Consider the following 24,315-nt stretch of genomic DNA (forward strand, 5'->3'; position numbering starts at 1 on the left):
TATACATTTTCAACACTTTAATTTTGTTAACGCAACACACATTCCGTACAGATACAGTACAATCACATTCTCCTGTCTTCTCGTGGTATAAAACGAATTAGCAAGTGATTGAGATAACAATGCATCGCCCACTGAGTGAAATGTTCTTTTTACAAGTGTATAAAGAGGTGATACAGTATGTGTCTCCTCTATAACTCTTCAGTTTACAGAGAAATTCCACCAGATCCTCACAACATTATCCAATTATACTCTTCTTGTGTCTTATTTTTAGTTTAGCAGGATTTGTGCAATAAGCACATTGTTTAATGGGGAAAACATCACCCACATCTATTATCACTGTACAACACTACTTCAGGTGGCATAGCCACGTTAGCCTGCGTAGTCTGCAAAAGAACAAGTAATAGGTTTATTCTATGCTGAAGAGAGAAAACGTAACATTTTGGCTGTGAAGCCTTCTTCAGGTGTGAGCTCAAAATGAAACTCTTGGAGTTTGTAATGTATGGTGCTCTAAACGAGTTAAGCTTTGATGAGGGCTTGCCAGCGCGGTGACGTCACTGCCTTTCATATGAATAGGAGGGACCTGGTCCGTCAGAGTTGAAGGTGAATCTCACTGTAGCGCAACTGGCTGCTTCCTTGTTGAGTGATGCTGGAGGCTTGGGTTCGATTCCCCAGCTGTTAGAGTGTGAGCCTGAAAGCACTACATTATTAATATTATGTTCTGTGTCGCATTAACTAACTCTTCAGTTTATTCCGTCAGACAGTACATGAATATAAATATATTATATTAAATTCTTTAAATACGTGATTCCATAATATATTCCCTGTTAATCAAATTCTAAAATGCTTTTGTTTATGCCGATAACGAGCAAATTCACAAAAAAGGTTGAAACATTATCACTTTTCAGAAAGTATATAAACTTAATATTGTCAGAAGGAGGACGTAAAAATATTTCCAAAATAACTACATTAAAGACTTTCATGCTTAAAATGTTTAGGGAGAAAGTGGAATACTGGTGTGTATTTTTCTTTAAAATACCAATACCAGCCATATAAACTTTATTAGCTCCACCTGTCGGTTTAACAAGATGATTCCGGATACTATTATAATAACTGCGGTATGATGCATTATGATGCACCACGCCGTTTTACCGCAGCGTACTTCGTGCATTTTGAATGGCTCTATCTGTATACAGTTTACATAATATGTTTATGTTCCTAAAATAATATAGTTTATGACCATCAGATGCATTATGCTCCTCTTCTTTTTATGCTTAGCTACTAGAATTTCTGTTTAGTTGTAAAATCCCATATAAATATTCAATATTAAGCAGATTTAAACGTGCACAGTAAAGAGATTAATTGATTAAATCATTTCACTTATCACTAATTTTGGCCATTCTTCCAACAGTTTGTGATTCAAATTTATCATATTTGGCTTGTAATTGGTGTGTCTTCCTATATTGAATATGAACTTTTTACTCATATTCTCTCCTTGAGTTAAAGTTGGTGGATTTATACAGAATTGAATGGTTTTAGATTCCTCAATTACTGTGGGAGGCCCAACCCCAACTTCTCATTTGTATCTTACTCTTAACTCTTGTATTCCTCTTGTGTTTTCTTCTATTTTATATACATCTGAAAAGATTTGTCTGTAGAAGCAAGTAAGGTATGCAAAATGTATCAATATGTTAATGTCTTATTTTAGTCTCAATTACTTCTTCCCAGCTTTGAATGTCCTCAGTGTTTTCTCCTCTCCCTGTGCTTTAACCTTGCCTGTTTGACCACGTCTTGCAGTGATCCCTGAGCTTTGAACCCTACATGTTAAATGACTCTCCTTCAGACTCTCCCTGGTACTTTAATCAATTCCTCTCAGCTTAAGCCCTGCATTTTTGATCGGGTCTCTAGTTTCACTTTTGCCTCCCCTGCTTGCTTCCAGCAGAGCCTGCGCCTGGACTCAGTCTCCAGGTTACTGCTTCCATCAGCTCATTGCAGCAGATATCTCACTGGGGCCCTGGGTTTAATTCCAGACCTGGGGTGCTATCTGTGTGGAGTTTGTATGTTCTCCCCATGTTTGTGTGGTGTTCCAGTTTTCTTCCACAGTCCACAAACATGCTGGTAGGTTAATTGACTTCTGGGAAAACTGGCACTGGTGTGAGTGTGTGCCCTTTGATAGACTGGCATCCTGTACAGGGTTCAATCCTGCCTTGTGCCCACTGGCACTGGCTCTGGGTAACTGTGACCCTGAACTAGATAATTGTTTATTAAAAGTGATGTTGATGGTGTTCAAATGCTGCACTACCACTTTGTCAATTAGCTGACAGTATAAACATATCCCTGTAATGACAGATAAAGTCAAATTTCTGGGCAAACTTCAGTCTAGATTTATTTGGGAGGGAAGAAAACCTCAGGTAAATCCTACAGCACTCAAACTCTCCCAAATCTACAGTCTTACTTCTGTGCAGCTCAGCTTAAAGCTTCAACTACCTGAGTGACAGCTCCCCAGCAAAATGGTAGTCATCTCACTTAAAACATTATTATGTTTTACATCTAATATAACTCAAAGCATTATAAAAATAAATTTTAGTAAAAGGTAAAACTTTGCACACAAACGTTGTGAAGTCATCTTGTGATCACTGGTAGAATTACAGTTGAAATTTCTGAAAAGTCTAATTTAGTCACAAATTGAGGGCTGTTTCTGGTGGAGGCACCGCCAAATTAGAAGTTTAATTTTTTGTGCAATTGACTGAAGTGGGCCACAACATCGGCTACATCAAGAACCTAGGTGATCCCATGTATTATATACTGTATGAATTTACTGTTATACCTCTGGTTATGGTTTCACTTCTGTGTTGATATTCAGGTACACTTTCACTGCTATAGCACCTGAACCTGTCTGACTCCCATGTTGAGTCTCTTCTCTAAACTTAGTCTGGCCTTCAGCAGCCCTGCAGTTGTGTTGTGGGGCCAGCAGGGGGCGCTCACCCTGTGATCCATGTGGGTCCTAATGCCCCAGTATAGTGACGGGGACACTGTACTGTAAACAGGCACTGTCCTTCGGAGGATATGTAAAAAGACCTGCAGTTGTGTTGAGGGTGAGTTATGTCAATAAGAAGAGAATTGTACCCAGTTCATTTGAACACAAGGTCAGTCCAGCTTTAACCAGTTTCTAGTGATTTATTTCATGACTGCAGTTCTTATAGTTCCAAACAAGTATTTTTCTGCCTCTGAAGGCCGTTCATCTGGTGTTTGTCCTAATTTGTCTTCAATACTCTTTCGCCAGTTTATTTTCATACCAAAAATGTTTATGATATGCCTGGTGTTCCATTCTTCCAACAGTTTGTGCTCCTAAATTTATCATATTTGGATTGCAGTTTGTCTTTTTTCCAATATTGAATATGAACTTTTTACTTGTACTCTATCCATTAATGTGAATTTCTGTATTTATACAGATTTGAATGGTTTTAAATTCTTCAATTTCTGCCAACGTCCTTTTTCTCATTTGAATGGTACTCTTAACTCTTGCATTCCTTCTGTGATTTCTTTCTGTGATCAATGTGTTAATCTCTTAATCAGTGTGTCTCTTAATTTGTTAATCAGCTAATTGCAGGAGATATATCACTGGGTTCAACCCAGACCTGGGGTATTATCTGTATGGAGTTTGTATGTTCTCCCCAAATATGTCTGGTGATGCAGTTTTCTCCCACCGTCCACAAACATGCTGGCAGGTTAATAGACTTCTGGGAAAGCTGGCACTGGTGTGAGTGTGTGCCCTTTGATAGACTGGCATCCTGTCCAGGGTTCAGTCCTGCCTTGTGTTCAGTGCTTCCTGAGATAGCCTCTGGGTAACTGTGACCTTGAATTGGGTAACTGATTAATAAAAGTGATACTGATGGTGTTCAAATGCCACACTGCCTTCCTTGTCAATTAAGTGATAGTATAAACATATCCCTGTAATGTCAGATAAAGTCAAATTTCTCTGATTTTATTTGGTAGGGAAGAAAATCTCAGGTAAAACCTGCACCACTCAAACTCTCCCAAATCTCTCACAGATCGCCAGCAGCCATATCACTCTGCAATTCACAAATGGCAATTCACTGAAACTTAGCAGGTGTGAGCCTGGTCAGTACCTGGTGGGAGACCTCCTGGGAAAAACTAAGGTAGCTGCTAGAAGAGGTGTTAGTGGGGCCAGCAGGGGGCGCTCACCCTGTGGTCCATGTGGGTCCTAATCCCCCAGTATAGTGATGGGGACACTGTACTGTAAACCGGCGCTGTCCTTCGGAGGAGATGTAAAATGGAGGTCCTGACACTGTGGTTATTAAAAATCCCTGGGCATCTCTTGAAAATAGTAAGGGTGTAACCCTGGTGTCCTGGCCAAATTTCCCATTGGCCCTTACAAATCATGGCCTCCTAATAATCCCCATCTATGAATAGGCTTCATTGCACTGCTCTCCTCCCCACTGATAGCTGATGTGGGGTGAGTGTTCTGGTGCACTATGGCTGCTGTTGCATCATCCAGGTGGATGCTGCACATTGGTGGTGGTGGAGAGGAGTCCCCATTAACTGTAAAGTGCTTTGAGTGGAGTGTCCAGAAAACTGTTATATAAGTGTAAGCAATTATTATTATTATTATTATTATTAATAATCTACAGTCCTATTTCTGTGCAGCTCATCTTAAAGCTTCAACTACCTGAGTAACAGCTCCCCAGCAAAATGGTGAAGAGGTATTCATCTCACTTGAAACCTTGTTTTATACTTAATTTAACTTGAACCATTGTGAAAATAAATAATTTCTGCAATTTTAATACAGTAATCACATAGAAGAAAAAGAGTATTATGAAAAAAATATACTGTAGAAAGGAATAGACTTTTCGAGAGATTGAGAGAATTAGCATTGGTCCCTGACTTTAAACCACATTAAATAGATGTTTTAGCAGTAGTCATTTAGAGGCATAAGGAAGGTCTGGAACAAGACAGAAATCCTGGAAGTACAGTACATTCAATCTTGTTGTCTCAGTCCTTCCCAAGAGCTAGAGAGGCATCAATTTCCATCTATTGAAGTCTGGCTTCAGCTGATTTTCTACCACCTTTTAGTTACATTTTAATGTTTTCTAGGGTTCTGGGTACTGCAATTTAATCTGCAATAACATTTAATCTTATCCCAGTTTTATCGTAAATTGAATGTATTTTTTGTCTCCACGAATATAGGTTCCCCAATAACATTGCTTCAGAATTTTCTTTGTTTAATTCCTATTCTGAAAAGTTGCTGTCGTCTGTGATTACATCTGTGAGAACAGGAAAAGATGTTGAATTTCTGCTGTATATAACAACATCATCTTTATAAAGAGCCTGATTGTGTGTTCTCCTGCTATATCACCTCCCTCTGTATCCTTTTGTTGTCTTATACTCTGAGAGAATAAATCAGTGGTGACAAGCATCTCCTAGCCTTGTTCCCCTCTATGAATTAAAGCTCTCTGACAGAATACCATGAGCCTGTTCCTGTGCATTTGGTTGTTTTTACATTACATGTAGCCAAACAATAAAACCATTATGAAAACCCAATTCCCTATAAGTTCCAAATACAAAAAGGCTGTAATACTCTTTTAAGTGCCTTTTCTGTATCCAGACTTTTTTTAAAGTTTGAAATTTGCTACCCTCCTGCAGACATCTCACATTGAAGCATTTGAGACCCGTGACTGTTTTCCCCTTCACATGAACTTAGATTCAGTTCACTTATATAGATTAATTAATTCATTTTAATAAATTAATTGCTTACACTTATATAGCACTTTTCTGGACACTCCACTCAAAGCGCTTTACAGGTAATGGGGATCCCTTCCACCACCACCAATGTGCAGCCCCACCTGGATGATGCAACAACAGCCATAGTGAGCTACTGGCAGTGCCACTGTTGACACTGTATTAGCTGTCTCCTGTAGATTGGGCTGCCGGACTCCTAACACACTGATAACATCACAGTTTATTTGATCTCAATCAGACTGACAGGTATACAAAAGGACACCTCAGCCTTTGAAAAGACTTAGTTTTTTTAAATTTCTCAAATGGAAATGTGGTATGGAAATCTAAACACATTTCTATACATTACAGATGATAATACTTGCTAAAATAATATTTCTATGTAGACCGTGAGAGAGAGCCTGGAGAGCTAATCAGTCACTCTTGTAAATCTCCTCCAAAACTTCAAGAATCTTCTCTTTTTCTGTTCTTTCTGATCCTTCTGTGCCACTGTCTTTGTTCTTCCAAGAAATGGAAGTGCTAAAGGGTCATTAAATATTTTTTCTTTCTCAATGGAGAGATGCTCTTGGTATCTCCATTGAAGTGAAACAATAGCTAGTCACAGGATTAGACTACGGACAAGTATGTACAAGATAATCTTTATCAGTTTTCAACCTCTGCAAAATCTTCATGGTCAGATTTCACTGAGTTACAGCGAGTTTCACCAGCAACACACAGCCAATCTGTCACAGTTTTTGCCAATCCAGGAAAAACTGGAGACACAGCAAAGAGGACAGATGTCTCAGTCATGGGATGAGCTTTTGGAAAATTCATTACTGTTTCACAGTAAGGATGCAGGGTTTTGACATTTGGACAAGTCATTGCTCTTGTTACAATATTTCCACTATAATAAGGACTCAAGTATCATTATTTTGGCATCATGTATACTGCACCATCAGGAAAATGATCTTATATGTAAGGATCATGTTGTCTGATTAGGATGTAAAACACACTCTTGAAGTAGAGATTGACTTGTTTCTTATGATATAGGGTTTGTTGCACTATGTTTTAATTTGGTTGCTAAAACTTGTTGAAAGTGACCAGTAGCATTATGTCGTTTCCCATTCCTGTGGTCAGCACTGACTCATTAATATGTTCTTTTTCTAAATACTCCTCTCACTACTGTGAAAACATACAGTATTCAGCTGCTGGAATAAGAGGATATTGGAGATCACTTGCATGTGTAATACTTTGTATACCAATTACAGAATATGTTTTTTATGGTGATGTAAAATTTAACTTTCCAACACTGTCCTGTGAACATCCATGATGCAGAATAATTACACTTTTGACTATATATCCTAGCATTGTGTTTACATTGTTTATTACTTTCCCACAGTGTGTAGAAGATGTAAAAGATGGATGTTAATAAAAACATCTGTTTTTTTTTCACAAATAAACGTGGGTGTGTCTGACAGGGAGTCGGAGTTGTCAATAGAGAGTTGTCAACAGACGTGTTGCCTCGGTAACCACAGCTGATAGGAAAGAACAGGTCTGTGACAGGGAAGACAGACTAACGGCTGCAGCTACAAACTGATAAGGAGAAGAGATGTGAGAACAACAGTCTGGGAAGAGACTGTGAATAGAACAGTGAAAGAACCCCAAAGAGGGGAGAGAAAGGAGAGCTTTAGTCTCGAAGGAGAATAAGGAAATCACAGAAGGGACCAGGAAGAGTGAAATCCAGGAGGGGATTGTGGTGGAGAGCCTACAGAGTTGGAAGATTGAATTACTTAAAGGGACAGCTGCCTGTTTTGGTGTTAGTGATCAGGGCTGTCCAGGAGCCCACTGTATGAGTGTTTAGTGAGTTTGGAGTCAGTGTGTATGTGCCAGCATCTGAGGTGCCACAGAGGGACCCTCTCCCAGATGATAAGGGGTATCAGGTGAGAGAGTTAGGTCTGTCTGGCTGCAAAGCTCTGGTCAAAAGACAGTGGCTGCTGGGCACGGGTTTGAGGTGTACCATCAGCTGTGAATACACAATCTGGGGCATGAGAGTTAGGCACCAAGGAGGTTGTGTATGTTTTTATACACACAGAAAGTGTGTTGAGTCTCAGCAGTGGGATGTGATGAAGAGAGATGGTGATTAGGAGCAGAGGGTGTCATCTCCCTGAAAGGGACAAGCCAGACGGTGTGTGAGAGGTGAAGCTTGTTGAGTCTAGGAATCTGCGACAGAAGGACTTGGCTTGGTGAGGGACCTACATTATGATCTCGGAGGAGATCAGATAGAGAAGACAGTGGAGTCAGTGAGTTGGAGACTTGGGACCTGAGAGTTTTAGTGTAGATCCCTGTGTTACTCCAATAATTACATCACCTCTGTTTGCTTCATGTTATCTCTGCTCTTTTTTTTGTATTTTTTAAATAATTCTTAATTCATGCTTCTCTGCCTGTGATTTGAGAATTCCACAAAAAATATTAACTTTATTAAAAAATGTTGAAAGTGCAAATACACAGTATCATGCTGTATGCTTTGTGTGTTCATTACTGCTTTGCTTGTTCAAATAGCAAACACGTTGGTTATACAAGAACTATCTTCTGTAAATCCCCATTGACCTTTTCATGTATGTGATCCTCTAGTTCAGGGGTGCCCAACCTTTTTTAATGCAAGATCTACTTTTTCATTTGCCAGTCCAGTGCGATCTATCAGTGTGAATTTGAAGCTCTGATATAGGGAAAACAGACTGTGGGCACATCAGCATAATAACGATACCCATCACTAAAATGACAGCAAATAAAAACAAGTGACTCATGCTACAGTGAACACGTAATCTTCCCTATTTTAAGAAAAAAGAATATCCTACCTTAATGTGAGCTTTGGCACTGAGAAGCTTACAACAGAACACCTGTCATTTCTTTGAATGTGTTGACACTGCTGATCATGTTTTATTTTGTCCCTGCAACTCGACATTCAGGTCATTCAGCAGTTCAATCAAGTCTGTGAGGAATGCTAAATCCAAAAGCCACTGGTTATCCTCTAACTGGGCATATTCACCATGTTTATACGACTTGAGAAACTCTTTAAATTCAGCTGTCTGAACACTTCTCGCCAAAAATGTTTGTTTTCGAAATCTCCAAACAGCAAGTCAGCAGTCTCAACAAACGCTTTCTTATTACTTCTCGATCCCTGAACGACTTTTTGTGATGAGCCAGGATGTAGAACACAGAGAACGATGCAATGATTGTATTAGGTCTCGTGAAAACCATCTACTGCTAGTTGAGATTTTAATTTTTCCACTTTTCTTTTCCGTAACTCACTTTTAGCGGGAAAGTCCACATCATATGTTTTGTGTGCAGTTTTGAAATGTTGCTTTTCGTGTAGACGCTAGCATTGCAGATTTGAATGCGAAAAAATGCTCCCATTCCTTGTGGTAACGGTGCATTTTCGGTCTCTTTATTTCAACTTTTTTCGCTCAAACACTCCCAACTATCAAATAGGCAATCAAACTTATCAAACTGTTGGTGAATTGATCACAGCAGGTCTGTTTCGCTCCACTATGCACTGTAGTAAATGCGGGGTTAACAAATCTTGTGAAAATCAGGAATTGACTGAGCTGTTTAGTGAATAAGTAAATATTAATAACCCCCAATTTGTGATTTTTCCAGAATATATCCGAGCAGTTGGTATAATTAGAGGCACAGTTATACCAGACATACTGTACTGTATACTACACCACAGACAATAGAACACACAACACACAAATTACTATGTTTAAGGTCAGCAGCCATATCACTCTGCATCTCACAACTGGCAACCCACTAACCCAAAGTAGGTGTGAACCTGGTCACACCTACTTAAACAGGCGCTGTCCTTCCGATAAGACATAAAACCGAGGTCCTAACTCTTTGTGGTGATTAAAAATCCCAGGGCGTTTCTTGAAAAGAGTAGGGGTGTCCCTGGCGTCCTGGCCAAAGTTCCTATTGGCCATTTTTAATCATGGCTTCCTAATAATCTCCATCTGTGAATTGGCTTCATTCCTCTGCTCTTCTCCCCAGTGATAGCTGATGTGTGGTGAGCGTTATGGCGCACTATCATCCAAGTGGATGCTGCACATTGGTGGTGGTGGAGGGGAGTCCCCATTACCTGTAAAGCGCTTTGAGTGGAGTGTCCAGAAAAGCACTATATAAGTGTAAGCAATTATTAATTATTATTATAAGGGTGTGTGCTCAAACAAGGTGTTCCACAGGCCTAACATTCTGATCACCCAGAAAATACTCCTGACTTCTACTGTGTATTACACTCTTAAATAATGCCTACAGCGGCGAAAGAAGAGATTACCTGCCTTCTAAATAAATACAACCTAATTCTCTTCTTCATTGGCTGCAGCTGGTCAGTAAATGGCTGTACATCCCTGGCTGCCCTGATCCTACTATCCTGGACTCGGATTACACTGATGTATGAGGGCACTGTGAAAAACCCAGGTGCCACAAAATAAATATTATAAATTGGAGACATCTCTAATTGAAGTTTCTTTTACCCAGGAAATGCAAGTTCCTTAAAAACACAGAATAGCAAGCTGTCTGCTGGCACTGTGTGGACTAGATGTGAGCTACACTGGGACGGTATTCACTGCAGTATACAGGCAGATATTCATGTCAGATTCTGTCTGCACTTCCTCTCTGAGGTTGCTATTAATGTAGGATCATCCCCCTGATGTGTCTCTCTTCCCTGGCCTGCTGGGACCTGTAATAGTCTCATACCTTAGGGGAACGGTCTTTAGCTTCAACTGAAGGGAAAACTCTGTCAGACTATGCACTGATCTCAGCTGTCTGCTGATGCACAGCCTGTCCTGGGAAGCCTGTACAGATCACTCTCTAAAGTTGGAAAGGGGAAACGTGCACACCATCACTGTTGTCCATTAATTTGTGTTTGTTTTGGATCCTAAAGGGTCTATCTATTTCTTCTGTGCTGAGAGTCTTTAGGTGATGTGTGTGTATGCTGTTTATTGCTTCTTCTGTTATATACATAAGATCACTTTATTAGCCATACACAATTTCTTCCATTAGGAATTCATCTTTTCACATACCCCAGCTTACTCTACATGAGACACAGACACAGAGAGAAGCTGGGGGTCAGAGTGCAGGGTCAGCCATTGTATACCACCCCTGGAGCAATTGGGGCCTTGCTCAGGGGCCCAACAGAGTAGGATTCTTCTGCTAGCCATGGGATACGAACCAGTAACTTTCCAGCCATAAGCGCAGATCCTTAGCACAGTGCCACTGCTCCGACTCATATAAAATGTTATTTATACATTGTTATAGTTAAAACCCAGGTGTTTTTTTTTAATTCAAATTGTTTATTTTCTTCAAAAGGGAATGCTGTTTTTCTCAGCATATCTACAAATAACAATAAAAAGTCTCCAGTTCACTTACTCCAGTGTTAGACATTTACATTTGGGATTAATAAACCATTTGAAGAATAACAACAACACTGTAACTGATTAAAATAACTATAAGAGGACGACATAATAATAAAATATAATAATAAATGTGAAGCAATTTTTTATTATAGTTAAAAGTGAAAGTCTCCCTTCCTGACAGTTTCTTCTCATCTTTCTTCTTCCTTCTGGAACCTAAAATTTGAAGCAGCTGTTATCTTCATCATCCTCATCCATGGACACTCTGAGATGGATAATGACATGATGTTGTATATTTCTGCTGAGCTGGGTTTTGGAGTGAAGACTTGGAAAGAAAGATGTGGATGAGCTGTGCAGATGTTCAGCTGTGCTCCTGTCTTTTTGTCTGCAGGATGTGGAGATGTGAACTAACAATGAGATGTTGTGAAGATCTGGCCTCTGTTCTTCAGTCTCAACACTCCAGTCTGACAGTGCTGGGTCTGAGTTTCAATAACCTGGGGGATTCAGGAGTGAAACTGCTGTCTGCAGCTCTGAGGGATCCCAACTGTAAATTAACAAAACTGGGGTAAGTGAACACTGGTGATTTCTTTGTTTTTATTGTTTGATGTAGATATTCTGAGGCACACAACATTTGCTTTTCACATGCATCAGCACCTAGGAAGTACAAAACAAAAAAGTTCTTGGCTCTGGCTTCTTGGTTAATATCTCATTACCAAGAGACTTGACATGCAATCTTTCCCATTTGACCAAATTATTTACACATACAGTATGTGTATGTTGTTGATAATTCTGTGGGTAATATTCTCCATGGGATTTAATTAATAGAGTCCTTCTTCATTTGAACACAAGGTCTGTCCAGCTTTAACAAATTTCTAGTGATTTATTTCATGGCTACAGTCCTGACAGTTCTAAAGTAGCTATATTTTTATATTTCTTTAAGTATCTTTCCCCATTTTATTTTCATGCCAAATATGTTTATGATGTTCCCAGCCATTCTTCCAACAGTTTGTGCCTCCAAATTGATCATATTTAGCTTGCAATCAGTGTTTCTTCCAATATTGAATATGACCTTTCTACTCATTTTCTCTCCGTGAATGTGAATTGGTGGATTTATACAGATTTGTATGGTTTTAGATTCTTCAATTACTGTGGAAGTGGCAACCGCCTTCTCATTTGGATCTTACTCTTAACTTACGTATTCCGCCTTTGATTTCTGATATTGTTCATAAATTTGAAAGGATGTAGCTGTGGAAGTAAATTAGGTTTGCAAAATTTATTAATGTGTTAGTCTCTCATTTTAGAGTCTCATTTACTTCTTCCCAGCTTTGAATTTCCCCAGTGTTTTCTCCTCTCTCTCTGTGCTTGACCGTACCTGTTTGACCACATCTTGGACTGATTCCTGTGCTTTGAACCCTGCATGTTAAATGACTCTCCTTCAGACTCTCTCTGGTGCTTTAATCAGTACCTCTCAGCTCAACCCCTACCTTTTTGATCACGTCTCTAGTTTCACTTTCTCCTGCCTGCCCTGCTTGCTTCCAGCAGAGCCTGCGCCTGGATTCCATCTCCAGATTACTGCTTCCATCAGCTCATTGCAGCAGATATCACACTGGGGCCCTGGGTTCAATTCCAGACCTGGGGTGCTATCTGTGTGGAGTTTGTATGTTCTCCCCATGTTTGTGTGGTTTTCCAGTTTTCTCCCACAGTCCACAAACATGCTGGCAGGTTAATAGACTTCTGGGAAAGCTGGCACTGGTGTGAGTGTGTGCCCTTTGATAGACTGGCATCCTGTACAGGGTTCAATCCTGCCTTGTGTCCAGTGCTTCCTGGGACAGGCTCTGGGTAACTGTGACTGTAAATTGGATAATTGTTTATTGAAAGTGATGTTGATGGTTTTCAAATGCTACACTGCCGTCTGTGAATTTCCTGAAAATATAAACTCATAATTGATTTATTCCATGCTGAAAAGAGATGCGGTTTCACAGCCGAAATGTTGTATTTTCTCTCCTCTCTTTTCAGCATGGAATAAACCTATTTCTTGTTCCTTTGCAGACTACACATGCTGACGCAGCTACCCACCTAACTAGTATAAACTCATCCCTGTAATGTTAGATATAGTCAAATTTCAGGGCAAATGTCAGTCTAGATTTATTTGGGAGGGAAGAAAACCTCAAGTAAAACCTATACCACTTGAACTCTCCCAAATCAGCTTAAAGCGCCAACAACCTGAATGACAGCTCTCCAGCAAAATGATTAAGAGGGATTTGTCTCACTTAAAACTTATGTTTTACACCTAATATAACTCAAAGGATTTTCAAAATAAATAAATTCTGCAATTTAAATACAAAAATCACATACAAAAATGTATTGTGAAAAAACAACTAAAGAAAAGAAAAGTCGTTTTGAGTGGTCAAGAGAAATAGCATGGAACCCTGTCCTTAAACCACATAAAATAGACGTTTTAGAAATGGTCATTGAGGGACATAATCAAGGTCTGGAAATAGACAGAAATCCTGGAAGTACATTTATTCTTGCTGTCTTAATTCTTCCTAAGAATGAGACAGGCAGCAGTTTCCATCTATTGAAGTCTTGCTTCAGCTGATTTTCTAGCACTTCTTAATTACATGTTAATATGTTTTCTAGGTTTCAGGGTATTTTAATTGCTAAACATATTATTTTATCCAGATTTTATTTCAAGTTGTAATTTTTTTTTATCTTCAGGGATAGCATTGCTTCAGAATTTGCGATTTTAATTTGTATCCTGAAATGGTGCTGTAGTCTGTGATTATATTTGTGAGAACAGGAAAAAATGTTGAATTTCTGCTGTATATAATAACATCATCTTTATAAAGAGCCTGACTGTGTGTTCCTCCTGCTACAGTATATTACAGTATAAGTTTTCAGTTTTTGTGTTTAAAGATACAGTTTACTCTAGCCCAATAAGACCTACAACAAAATAGTCATCTTCTCCCTGGAATGATGTTGTAGTGTGCTCTCTGGAGGCACCAGTTCTGTAGGGTTTGGGCATTTACTGGGACAATTATTAATTGTAGCAGTAAATCACAAAATGATTATTTTGATGGCCTTAGAATCCAACCATGCAATATAACTCAAACAACGCACACACACAGGTACTAATACACGAGGATACATTTATTAATACATAGAATATGCATATAAACCTAACAGATCTTATCGAGAGGGTTATCAGAATACAAAAGGTATATATTCAGTCAGTTACAAAGAGTTACATATATCAAGAGGACATACATTCAGTATATCATTCATTTAGACCGTTTCGTAAATGAACTTGGTTATAACTTCTACATTAGATACTCAAAATAAGTACATAACTCTTAGGAATTAAATTGATATCAACTGGTTGGGATAACAATTGAATTCTCGAGCAGTAATGCAGTGAAGTTGAATACTCATCCAATCTCTGGGGATTCAGATCTCCCGCAGGCACAAAGAAACAGTTTCAGGCTGTTGCTGTCCAATCCGCGCTCTCTGGCTCAGTGCCAGGCTGTGCTGTACGGCTTGCGATGGTGCGCTGCTGATGCTCACTGACCGGCTAGTTAGTGTTGGCTTTAACTAGCAAAGTTTGCGCACAGGAGAAAAGATGACTGTGGGTCCCAGCAAGTCAGGAAGAGGACCGGTTCGTTCCTGATGAAGAGCTAGTTCTGAATAGTGATTCAGCTGTCCACAGTTCTGACCTGTTCACGAGGCCTGCTGCTGGTGCTAACCTCGGGTGGATCCTCTGGTTACTCTCTGGCAACCTCCGCTCTAGACTCTTAGAACAAAGGAAAGTTCTGGCACTCGGACACACTGGCCGTTCCGTGGTTGTCCGGGCTGAGTCTCAGGATGGTCAGGAGGTGCGCTGCGAGAATGTCCTGCCCTTGGGAGCCTTCTGCTCCTGGGCTGTCCTGCCCTGGAATTCTCCTTTGAATTCCCTTTAGAAAAGTCCACAGAAGTCCACTGAATCTTACTGAATCTCTCAGGCTCTCTGTGTTGCCTGTTTTTACCTGGAGGAACTTCAGCTCATTGATTGGCTGAAAGTTCCATGGGCATCAGAGTCCCACGTGGGTTACTCGGCCCTACCAGTCCCTGATTGGTTGATCAAGGTGAGATATGAGTCACTAACTCCTGACACTTAGGAATGCAGTCCAGATGTCCATCTGGCACTCCCTAGACAGATAGGCGCCAATGGATGACCATTGATCATGATAGCCAGGCTTAGCTAAGTGCATCCCCCTTTGGGAGCTGTACTAGGAAACCTTATCAAACGAAACCTTAAATCAGCCTGCATGAATAGTTTCTCTGTGGCTGCACCACAGAGATGAACAGAGAGATGAGGCCTAATTTGGGAAAGCTCAGAAACACTTAATTCTTTCTTATTAATAAGCCTTACCGCTACACCCCTTTGGGAGCTGTCCCTTATCAAAAGAAAACATCTTTAAATCAGCCTGCATGAATAGTTTCTCTGTGGCTGCACCACAGAGATGAAGAGAGAGATGGGGCCTCTTTGGGAAAGCACCGCAACACTTCTTTCTGTCTTATTAACAAGCATTGCCGCTACAATGTCCTCTCAAACATTTTATAATATCTCTGGAATTACAAATGTAATTATACAGTAGAAGTGTACAGTATACAGTAGAGTCCTTAAATTTCTTATATGTCTTACTGTGTCTTCTCACCAGACAGAAATATCTAGGACAAACAAAGAAACATATTTTGTTTTCAATTTTTCAAGATCAATTTTTCAGGTTGTGGCCCTGTCAGCCACCTGAAAATGCTTGTAGACATTGCCCCATGTGCACTAGTTTGGATTAAACATTGAGACATTTTTTACGCACCCAGATAGTCTAGGGGTATATGGAGTGTGACATTAAGGAAAATTCAGGTGTGCAGGGAGAAATCTTTGGTGTGGGAAAAAGAAAGTTGTAATGAATTATAATAGGTAAACAGGAGTGAAATATGTACAATTTGAATAGGTGACTGGTATTGGAGAAGAGGAAATATGAGTGGTGCCAAAGGAACAAAAATAACAAACAAAATGGAGCTGGGTAATAAAGTGAGGGGAAGCTGACCTAACTACAAAACCCGAAACACTCGGTCTTCGGCGTCTTCTAACGCCCTACCCAACTTCGCTGACTACTCAAACCATACAAGACAAAAGGCACTCATCCCATACTAAACTAGTGTTTCTAATAATACAAAGACCAACTACGTGTGCACAATGTTACCCGACAACCTTAACTAACCCTTTACACAAAAGTTCACAGAAATACAAATACAAAAAGTGAGCTACAAATACAAATAAGGGAAAACGAGAGTAGACACAAGGAATAGGGTACAAAAGAGCACAGAGGTTGATATAACCCGTATGGACAAGGTAATGGCCAAATAAAGGATAAACGCAAACAAATGAAAGAACAAGGAGGAGACGAACACAAACCAACAAAGCCGAAGCTATACGGAAACAAACACACAAAGCAAAACGAATGAAAACGAAGAGAGACAAAGCCGAAGCGAAACGAAGCCAAAGCTGAACCTAGCAGAACCGAAGTCGAGCGAAAGGCCGCTTTATTCTGAAAATCTCAAGTTAAATACCGAAGTTGAGTTCTGATCGGTCAAGAAGCTGATTACAAATGACGTAATATGGCAAAAATGGTGTAATGATGGACCAATGCGGGAGGGGGGGGTATCTGGAAGTGGAAAGTGGAAGTGGAAGTGGAAGGAAGTGGAAAAAAAACAAAACATACAGACACACAAGAGGACGTAACAATTTTACATTGAAAATTCTACATAATTTTTGTGAAGACAGTATTTGGAATGATAATCTTCACATACCCAGATTTTTAAAAAATATATTAAAAATCTTAAAAGCTATAATAGCTATCGTAATTACTATGTAATCCTCTAGGGAGTGATAGAGGAGTTTTAATTGCTTTCTTTGCACTGCCAGCTTATTAGCAGGGTGAGTTGTTGATAATAGATGACCCCTGGTTGCTAAGTAAACAAACCAGTTGCTGAGGGTTTTTTTCTCTCCTGAATCATTATAACAGAGACAGTGACATCTCCTAGGGCTCTGAATGGTCCATAATGAATGAATGACAGCAGTTGGAATCAAACCCCCCTTTTTTCAGACTTTTCAGAAAAAGTGGTCAGCCAAACAGATTTACTCTTTCGGTTTTCATTGACCCAGTGGTTTAGCAGGTACAGATGCAGCCATTCAAAAGGCACGGTAAAACCCCATACTGCGGCAAATAATCTGCGGCACGTGATTGGCTGGCCAAAATGACTGACGGGCACTCGTGGTGCATTAGTTGGTAGTGAAAAGATTTAATCATTTAATTTCTTTACTGTGCACATATTAATCCACTTAATATTGAATATTTATACGGAATTTTACAACTAAAGGGAAATTTTAGTAGCCGAGCATAAAAAGAAGAGGAGCATAATGCTTCTGGGGGTCCTAAATGATATTAATTTAGGAACATAAACATTATGTAAACTGTACTGTATATGGCTGGTATTGGTAGTTTAAAGAAAAAATACACACCAATATTCCATTTCTCCCTAAACATTTTAAGCATCAAAGTCTTACATATGGTTATTTGTACGTGCTCCTTCTGACCATATTAGGTTTTTTTTGTAACACATACGGCCACCAGTGAGTGTGTAAGAGCCTGCTTACCAGAGTGGTGACGTCACGGCCCTCACTTGTGAATAGCAGGGCCCACAGCCGCAGGACTGACGGGAGATCTTCCTTTTGCTCAAGCGGCTGGATCCCTGTTGAGCTATGCTGACGGCCCAGGTTCGAGTCCCCGATGGTGGTGGGGGGGCCAACCAGAACCCTGGAGCGTTACAGTATACTTTGTGAAAAGTGATAGTTTTAACCTTTTCTGTGAATACGCTTGTATTCAAAAGTAAACAAAAAGCATGCTTTTAGAATTTGATTAATAGGGAATATAATATGGAATCGCATATCTGAAGAAATTACAGTCTGTGCGTACAGTCTGGGGTGATCGCCCATTTTCATGTAAATAGTTCCCTGGTTTCACACCCCTGTATTTTGCTCTCTCTCTTTTCAATTCAAGGTGCTTTATTAGCATGACCGATGGGTACAATCAGTGTTGCCAAAGCAAATGAAAGTAATGATGTTTACATTAAACAAAACAAAAAACAGAATTAAAATAAAATCTACAGACATATTACGGACATTTACAACAAAGACATATTATAAAATATTGACATATACTGTAGGCGGCTGGAGCATTATTGGGAGACAGACTCACTGTTCCTCAGGCTGTGACAGGAGATCACATACTGGGCTGCCAGTTCAACTGAGTTCCCTCCTCCCTCTCCCAGTAGGATTGGGACCTGTTGTGATTCTGGCAGGTATGGGAACTCTGGGATTAGATTTCTGAATTTCGGAAAGAATGTTTCTCTAATCCCAGAGTATCTGTCACAGTGCAGTAGGAAGTGCACCTCTGTCTCTATTTCTCCCCGCTGGCAGTGGGAGCACAGCCTGTCCTCTCTGGGCAGCCAGGTCTGCCTGTGTTGCCCAGTTTCTATGGCTAGGCTGTGGTCACTGAGCCTGTACTTCGTCAGGGTCTGTTCCTGTTTGTTGTTTCTTATTTTGGTCAAATATTCAGCTATTGTCTGATATTGTCTGTTTAGGGTTCTGTAGCATTCCAGTTTATGTTGTGTTTGTGTGTGTGTCCCAGTGTGTGAGATATTGCTGTTTGATCTGTGCTGTGATGTGGTTGAGTCTGGGATGTGGTGCTCTAGCAGTGCTGTCCTGAGGCTGGTTAGTGTCGGTGTGGCTCAGGTCAGTGAGCCTCAGGACCAGCTGGCTCATGGGGCTCTGTTTTGGGCTCAGGTCTTGACTCAGCAGGGCTTTGTGGTGGTAGGTATTTTGGTCGCTGTTTTTTAGGTGTACCCAATACTTTAATATTCTTTTCTGTATGTTTATCAATAGTGGGTACTGGCCTAATTCAGCCCTGCACCCGTTGTTAGGTGTTTTTCTCTGCACACGGAGGATGTTTCTACAGATCTCCATGTGCAGAGTTTCTGTGGGGTGTTTGTCCCATTGAGTGTACTCCTGGTCTGTGAGGGGACCCCACACTTCACTGCCGTATAGGGCAAAGGGTTGGATTACACTTTCAAATATTTGGAGCCAGATTCTTGTTGGTGGGTTGATGTTGAAGAGCCTCCTTCTTATTGCGTAGAAAGCCCTGAGTGCCTTTTTCCTCAGTGCCTTCACTGCCAGGTCAAAACTCCCAGAAGAGCTGATGGTGAGACCGAGATATGTGTAGCTGGATGTGTGCTCCAATGTGTTGTTGTTAAGTATGAATTTGTACCTGTTTCCCTGAGGTCTGGCTCTCTTCTGGAAATCCATAACTCTGGTCTTGTCCAGATTGACTGTCAGTGCCCAGGTCTGACAGTACTGCTCCAGCAGTGCCAGGTTCTGCTGCAGCCCCTTTTCTCTCTCTCTCGCTCGCTCTCTCTGGCGCTCTCTCTCTCTCTCGGCTGGCGCACGGGAGTGCTGGCTGGCTGGTTGTGCCGAAAAGAAATAAAACGCAGTTTTTCACTCCACAAAGTCTGAGTCTCTGTGTCCGACCTCGCTGAACCCAAATTCACTACATTATTAATAGTCTTCTGTGTCGCATTAACATTGGAATGTTCCTTTTTTACAAGTTTAAAAGGGGGCGATACACAAGTGTCTCCTCTTTAACTCACAACATTGTCCAATAATACTCTTCTTGTGTCTAATTTTTAGTTTAGCAGGATTTAAGCTACAGTATTTGAATATAATTATATGGTTATTAATTTCTTTAGATATGCGATTCCATAATATATTCTCTATTAATCAAATTCTAAAAATGTCAATATAGTGTCCAGAATATTTGCTATTTTAGGTTTTCAATGAACCCTTTCAATGGCTTGAGGCGCCTGTTAAATTGCCCCACTGGATGAATTGTTTGGAAAGAAACCGGTTTTACAACTCTTTTCCTCCCCCTCTTCATTTTCAAAGTAGAATAGGCGAACCTTCCAATGAAAGACATCCCCCTTCTCCCCACGGACAGGCTGACAAATGTTTTATTAGAAAAAGAGATTCACAACACAAAGCTGTGTCGGTCGTCTGTGTAAAAAAATCAGTTTGAACATAATGGGTGTTTTTAATAAGCTGAAGCAACTCTGTGACAAAATATACACTTAGCTCTACCAGACAGTTCATCCTGCTACCACCATTGAATAAAATAATCTTTAGACTTCTAGGTTTATGTCTTTATTTAGGAATTTTATTAGTGGTGAAGGCTTAACTTTCTTGGAAAAATGTATTTTATGTGTGGCAAAAAACTGACTTACCTAAACAAAATATATTTACAAATCCTTTCACCTGCTCCATTTCTAAAACTTTTTGCTCATGTGCATTTTTGTATTTTTTACACCTCTAGCACTTTAACATCCTTAATTTTAAGGATTTAATTTAAGTAAAACTATCACTTTTCACACAAAGTATATAAACGTACAGTAATATGGTCAGAAGGAGCATGTAAAAATGTTTCCAAAATAACCACATATTAGACTTTGATGCTTAAAATGTTTAGGGAGAAATGGAATACCGGTGTGTATTTTTTCTTTAAACTACCAATACCAGCCATATACAGTACCGTTTACATAATATGTTTATGTTCCTAAATTAATATAGTTTATGAGCATGTGAAAGGCATGGTGAATTGGAGATTCTCAAAACTTACTTTGTATGATTGGAAACGAATATGTGATCGGATCAACGAAATGCTGTGGTGTTACTTTTTGTCAATGAAAAAATAAAGTCTTCTCGTTTACAAAGATGGTTATAAAGGAAGTTGACCAGAGTTATACTTTGAGTTTACAGGTTGTCCAAGGTCATTCATTATTAATACTATTAGTAATATCTTCGTAAAGACTTTGATGCATAAAATATTTCTGCATAATTAAAATATTTATGATAAAGGTGGTAGGTTGTGTATTTTTGTCCAACTGAGCAATATTGCTTTTATAACATATACCAACTTTTTAATGTTTAGTGATTAGCATGCTGTAATACAGAGTTTAAAATTAAAAGTCTAAAGAGAATATAACATAAATTCTTAATTAAATAAAGATTGTGCAGTGATCGGGATTTGAAACCAGGTCTTTTTTGGTGAGAGCTCAAATGCTGTATATGAGAGGTTAAGGTTTATTAACTCCAGCTGGCGGTTTTACAAGGTGGTTCCAAATACTTTTAACATAATCTAAACGCATGCGGTAAAATGCTGTATGACGAAAATGACGCGTTAAGAAGCGTTTTGATACAACACGCCCACTGTGTTGTACCACAGCATACCCAGCTCGTTTTGAATTGCTGCATCTGTATGTATATGTTGTTGTTGATTTATAATTCTGTGGGTAATATTCTCCATGAGATTTCATTCATAGAGTCCGTCTTCATTTGAACACAAGGTCTGTCCAGCTTTAACCAGTTTCTAGTGATTTATTTCATGGCTGCAGTATCTTTCTGCCTCTGAAGGCTGTTCATCTTGTGTTTGTCCCAGAAGAAAAATGACTCCTAAAGAGGATATTTTATATTTCTTCAAGAATCTTTATTATTAATAAATAAGAATTTATTTTAATACCAAAAGGTGTTTATAATATGCCAGGTTTCCTCGCAATTCTTCCAACAGTTTGTGCTTCCAAATTTATCATATTTTTCTTGTAATTGGTATTTCTTCCAATATTTAATGTGAACTTTTCACTCACATTCTCTCCATGAATGTGAATTGGTGGATTTATGCAGATTTGAACGGTTTTAGATTCTACAATTGCTGTGGAGGTGCCAACCTCCTTTTCTCACCTGCGATTTACTCTTGTATTCCTCCTGTATTTTGATCATTTATATACATCTGGAAGGATGTAGCTGTGGAAATAAGTTTGGTATGCAAAATTTACCAATTTGTTAATCTCTCATATTAGAGTCTCATTTACTTCTTTTCACGTTTCCCCAGTGTTTTCTCCTCTCCCTTTGCTTAGACCTTGCCTGTTTGACCACGTCGTGGACTGATCCCTGTGCTTTGAACCCTGCATGTTAAACGACTCTTCTTCAGACTCTCCCTGGTGCTTTAATCAGTTCCTCTCAGCTCAACCCCTGCCTTTTCGATCATGTCTCTAGTTTCACTTTCTTCTGGCTGCCCTGCTTGCTTCCAGCAGAACAAAGCAAAGCATTATGAAATTAAATTCTACAATTTAAATACATTAATCACAAGAATTTGTATTGTGAAGAAAAGAAAGAAAGAAAAAGTCATTTTGAGGGGTTTATAGAAATAGTGTAGTGGAGCTAGTTTTGACATGGTGACGTCATCGCCCTCCCTGTGCGTAGCAGGGACCTCAGCCGCCTGGGATGAGGGAGGTCTCCTTTAGCTCATGTGGCTGGTTCCCTGTTGCGTTATGCTGACCCAGGTGACCTAGGTGTTGTAGGACGAACCGGCGGGTCACACGCGGAACCTTAACGGTCACAATAGCATGGGACCCTGACTTTAAACCACATAAAATAGACGTTTTAGTAATGGTCACTGAGAGGCATAAGGAAGGTCTGGAACAAGACAGAAATCCTGGAAGTACCTTCATTCTTGCTGTCTTCATCCTTCTCAAGAATGAGACAGGCAGCAGTTTCCATCTATTGAAGTCTTGCTTGAGCTGATTTTCAAGCACCTCTTAATTATATTTTAATGTGTTCTCTAGGTTTCTGGGTATTGAAAGTGCTCAACATTTTATCTTATCCCAATCCTATTGTAAATTAAATTTATTTTTGACCTCCAGGGATATAGATTACCCAATAACATTGCTTCAGAATTAACCCCTATTCTGAAAAGTTGCTGTAGTCTGTGATTACATCTGTGAGAACAGGAAAAGATGTTGAATTTCTGCTGTATATACTAACACATTTAAAGAGCCTGATTGTGTGTTCTCCTGCTATATCACCTCCCTCTGTATCGTTCTGTAGACGTACACTCTGAGAGAATAAATCAGTGGTGACAAGCATCTCCTTGTTTTGTTCCCTGTATGAATTAAAGCTGTCTGACAGAATACAGTACCATCAACCTGTTCCTCTGCATTTGGTTGCTTTTACATTGCATGTAGCCAAACAATAAAACCATTATGAAAATCCTACAAGTTTCAAATACAAAAGGCTGTAGTACCCTGTCAAATGCCTTATCTGGACCCAGAATGTATTCATTTCAGTTTTCATTATTTGTCTTTAAGGATACAGTTTAGTTTAGTTTAGCATGATAAGACTACCAGCCAAATAGTCATTTTCCACCTGGAATGCTGTCCTCTCAAATATTTTATAAAACCTCTAGAATTCAAAAAGTGATTATGTAGTAGAAGTATACAGTCTATAATAGAAGCCTGCGCTAGGTCAGCAAGGAGCTTTACATCCTGGGCTGTCCTGATCCTACTATCCAGGACTCGGAGTACACTGATGACATCATGGTCATGGCTGGGATGTCAGGCACTGTGAGAAACCCTAGAGGACTCTCAACTCTTGTCATCAACTGCTCATGGCCTGGCCTTGTGTCCTACAGAATTAAGCGCAGGAGACTTCAAACTCGCCCTGGTCCTCTTTCTACTGATCACCTGTGGGGTTGACCTGTCCCCACTGCCTCCTTTCCTCCTCAGTCTGCTAGAGGAGTGGTGCTCTCTGTGTGTGTAGAGAGCAGGAGACACCCAGTCTGTCCTGGACTCCACTGTTTCTAACTCAGGGTCATGAGTGAGCCAGAGCCTATGCTAGCAAGCAATGGGCCCAACACAGGGGCCTGTACTGGTTGTCAGTCAATCAGGGGTTCGACAGAGGAAACAAATGAGAACACAGAGAGAACATACAAACTTCACACAAATATCTCCCCAGGTCCGGAGCTGAACCAGGGTCCTGGCACTGCGATACAGCCATGTTAACCACTATGTCCCCCTGTGTCTCCCCTCTTAAACAACCCATCAGCCACAGTACTAGAATGGAGACAGAACTGGGCCACTTCTTATTCTTCACCAGCAGACTGGTCTGAGCCATTGTCCCCCAGTTACAACACCTGCTAGACATGGATCCAGGCTGCTGGTGCTGTGTGGACTGGATGTGAGCTACTTTGGG

At 40.0% G+C, this 24,315-nt stretch overlaps 1 protein-coding gene across 3 annotated transcripts in view; it reads left to right on the forward strand.

Moving 5' to 3' along the window:
• Nucleotides 1-24,315, forward strand: part of LOC107076225 (NACHT, LRR and PYD domains-containing protein 3-like) — a 109,452-nt gene that overhangs the window by 60,750 nt on the left and 24,387 nt on the right. For 2 of the 3 annotated variants that reach the window (XM_069180152.1, XM_069180153.1), the window contains one exon: nt 11,533-11,706. The exons of the other annotated variant lie outside the window; for it this stretch is intronic. In XM_069180152.1, coding sequence (XP_069036253.1) covers nt 11,533-11,706 — 174 coding nt within the window. The remainder of the gene's footprint in view (nt 1-11,532; nt 11,707-24,315) is intronic. 3 annotated transcript variants of the gene reach the window in all.

The sequence above is a fragment of the Lepisosteus oculatus genome, chromosome 18 (assembly GCF_040954835.1).
Source record: "Lepisosteus oculatus isolate fLepOcu1 chromosome 18, fLepOcu1.hap2, whole genome shotgun sequence".
Lineage (NCBI taxonomy): Eukaryota > Metazoa > Chordata > Actinopteri > Semionotiformes > Lepisosteidae > Lepisosteus > Lepisosteus oculatus.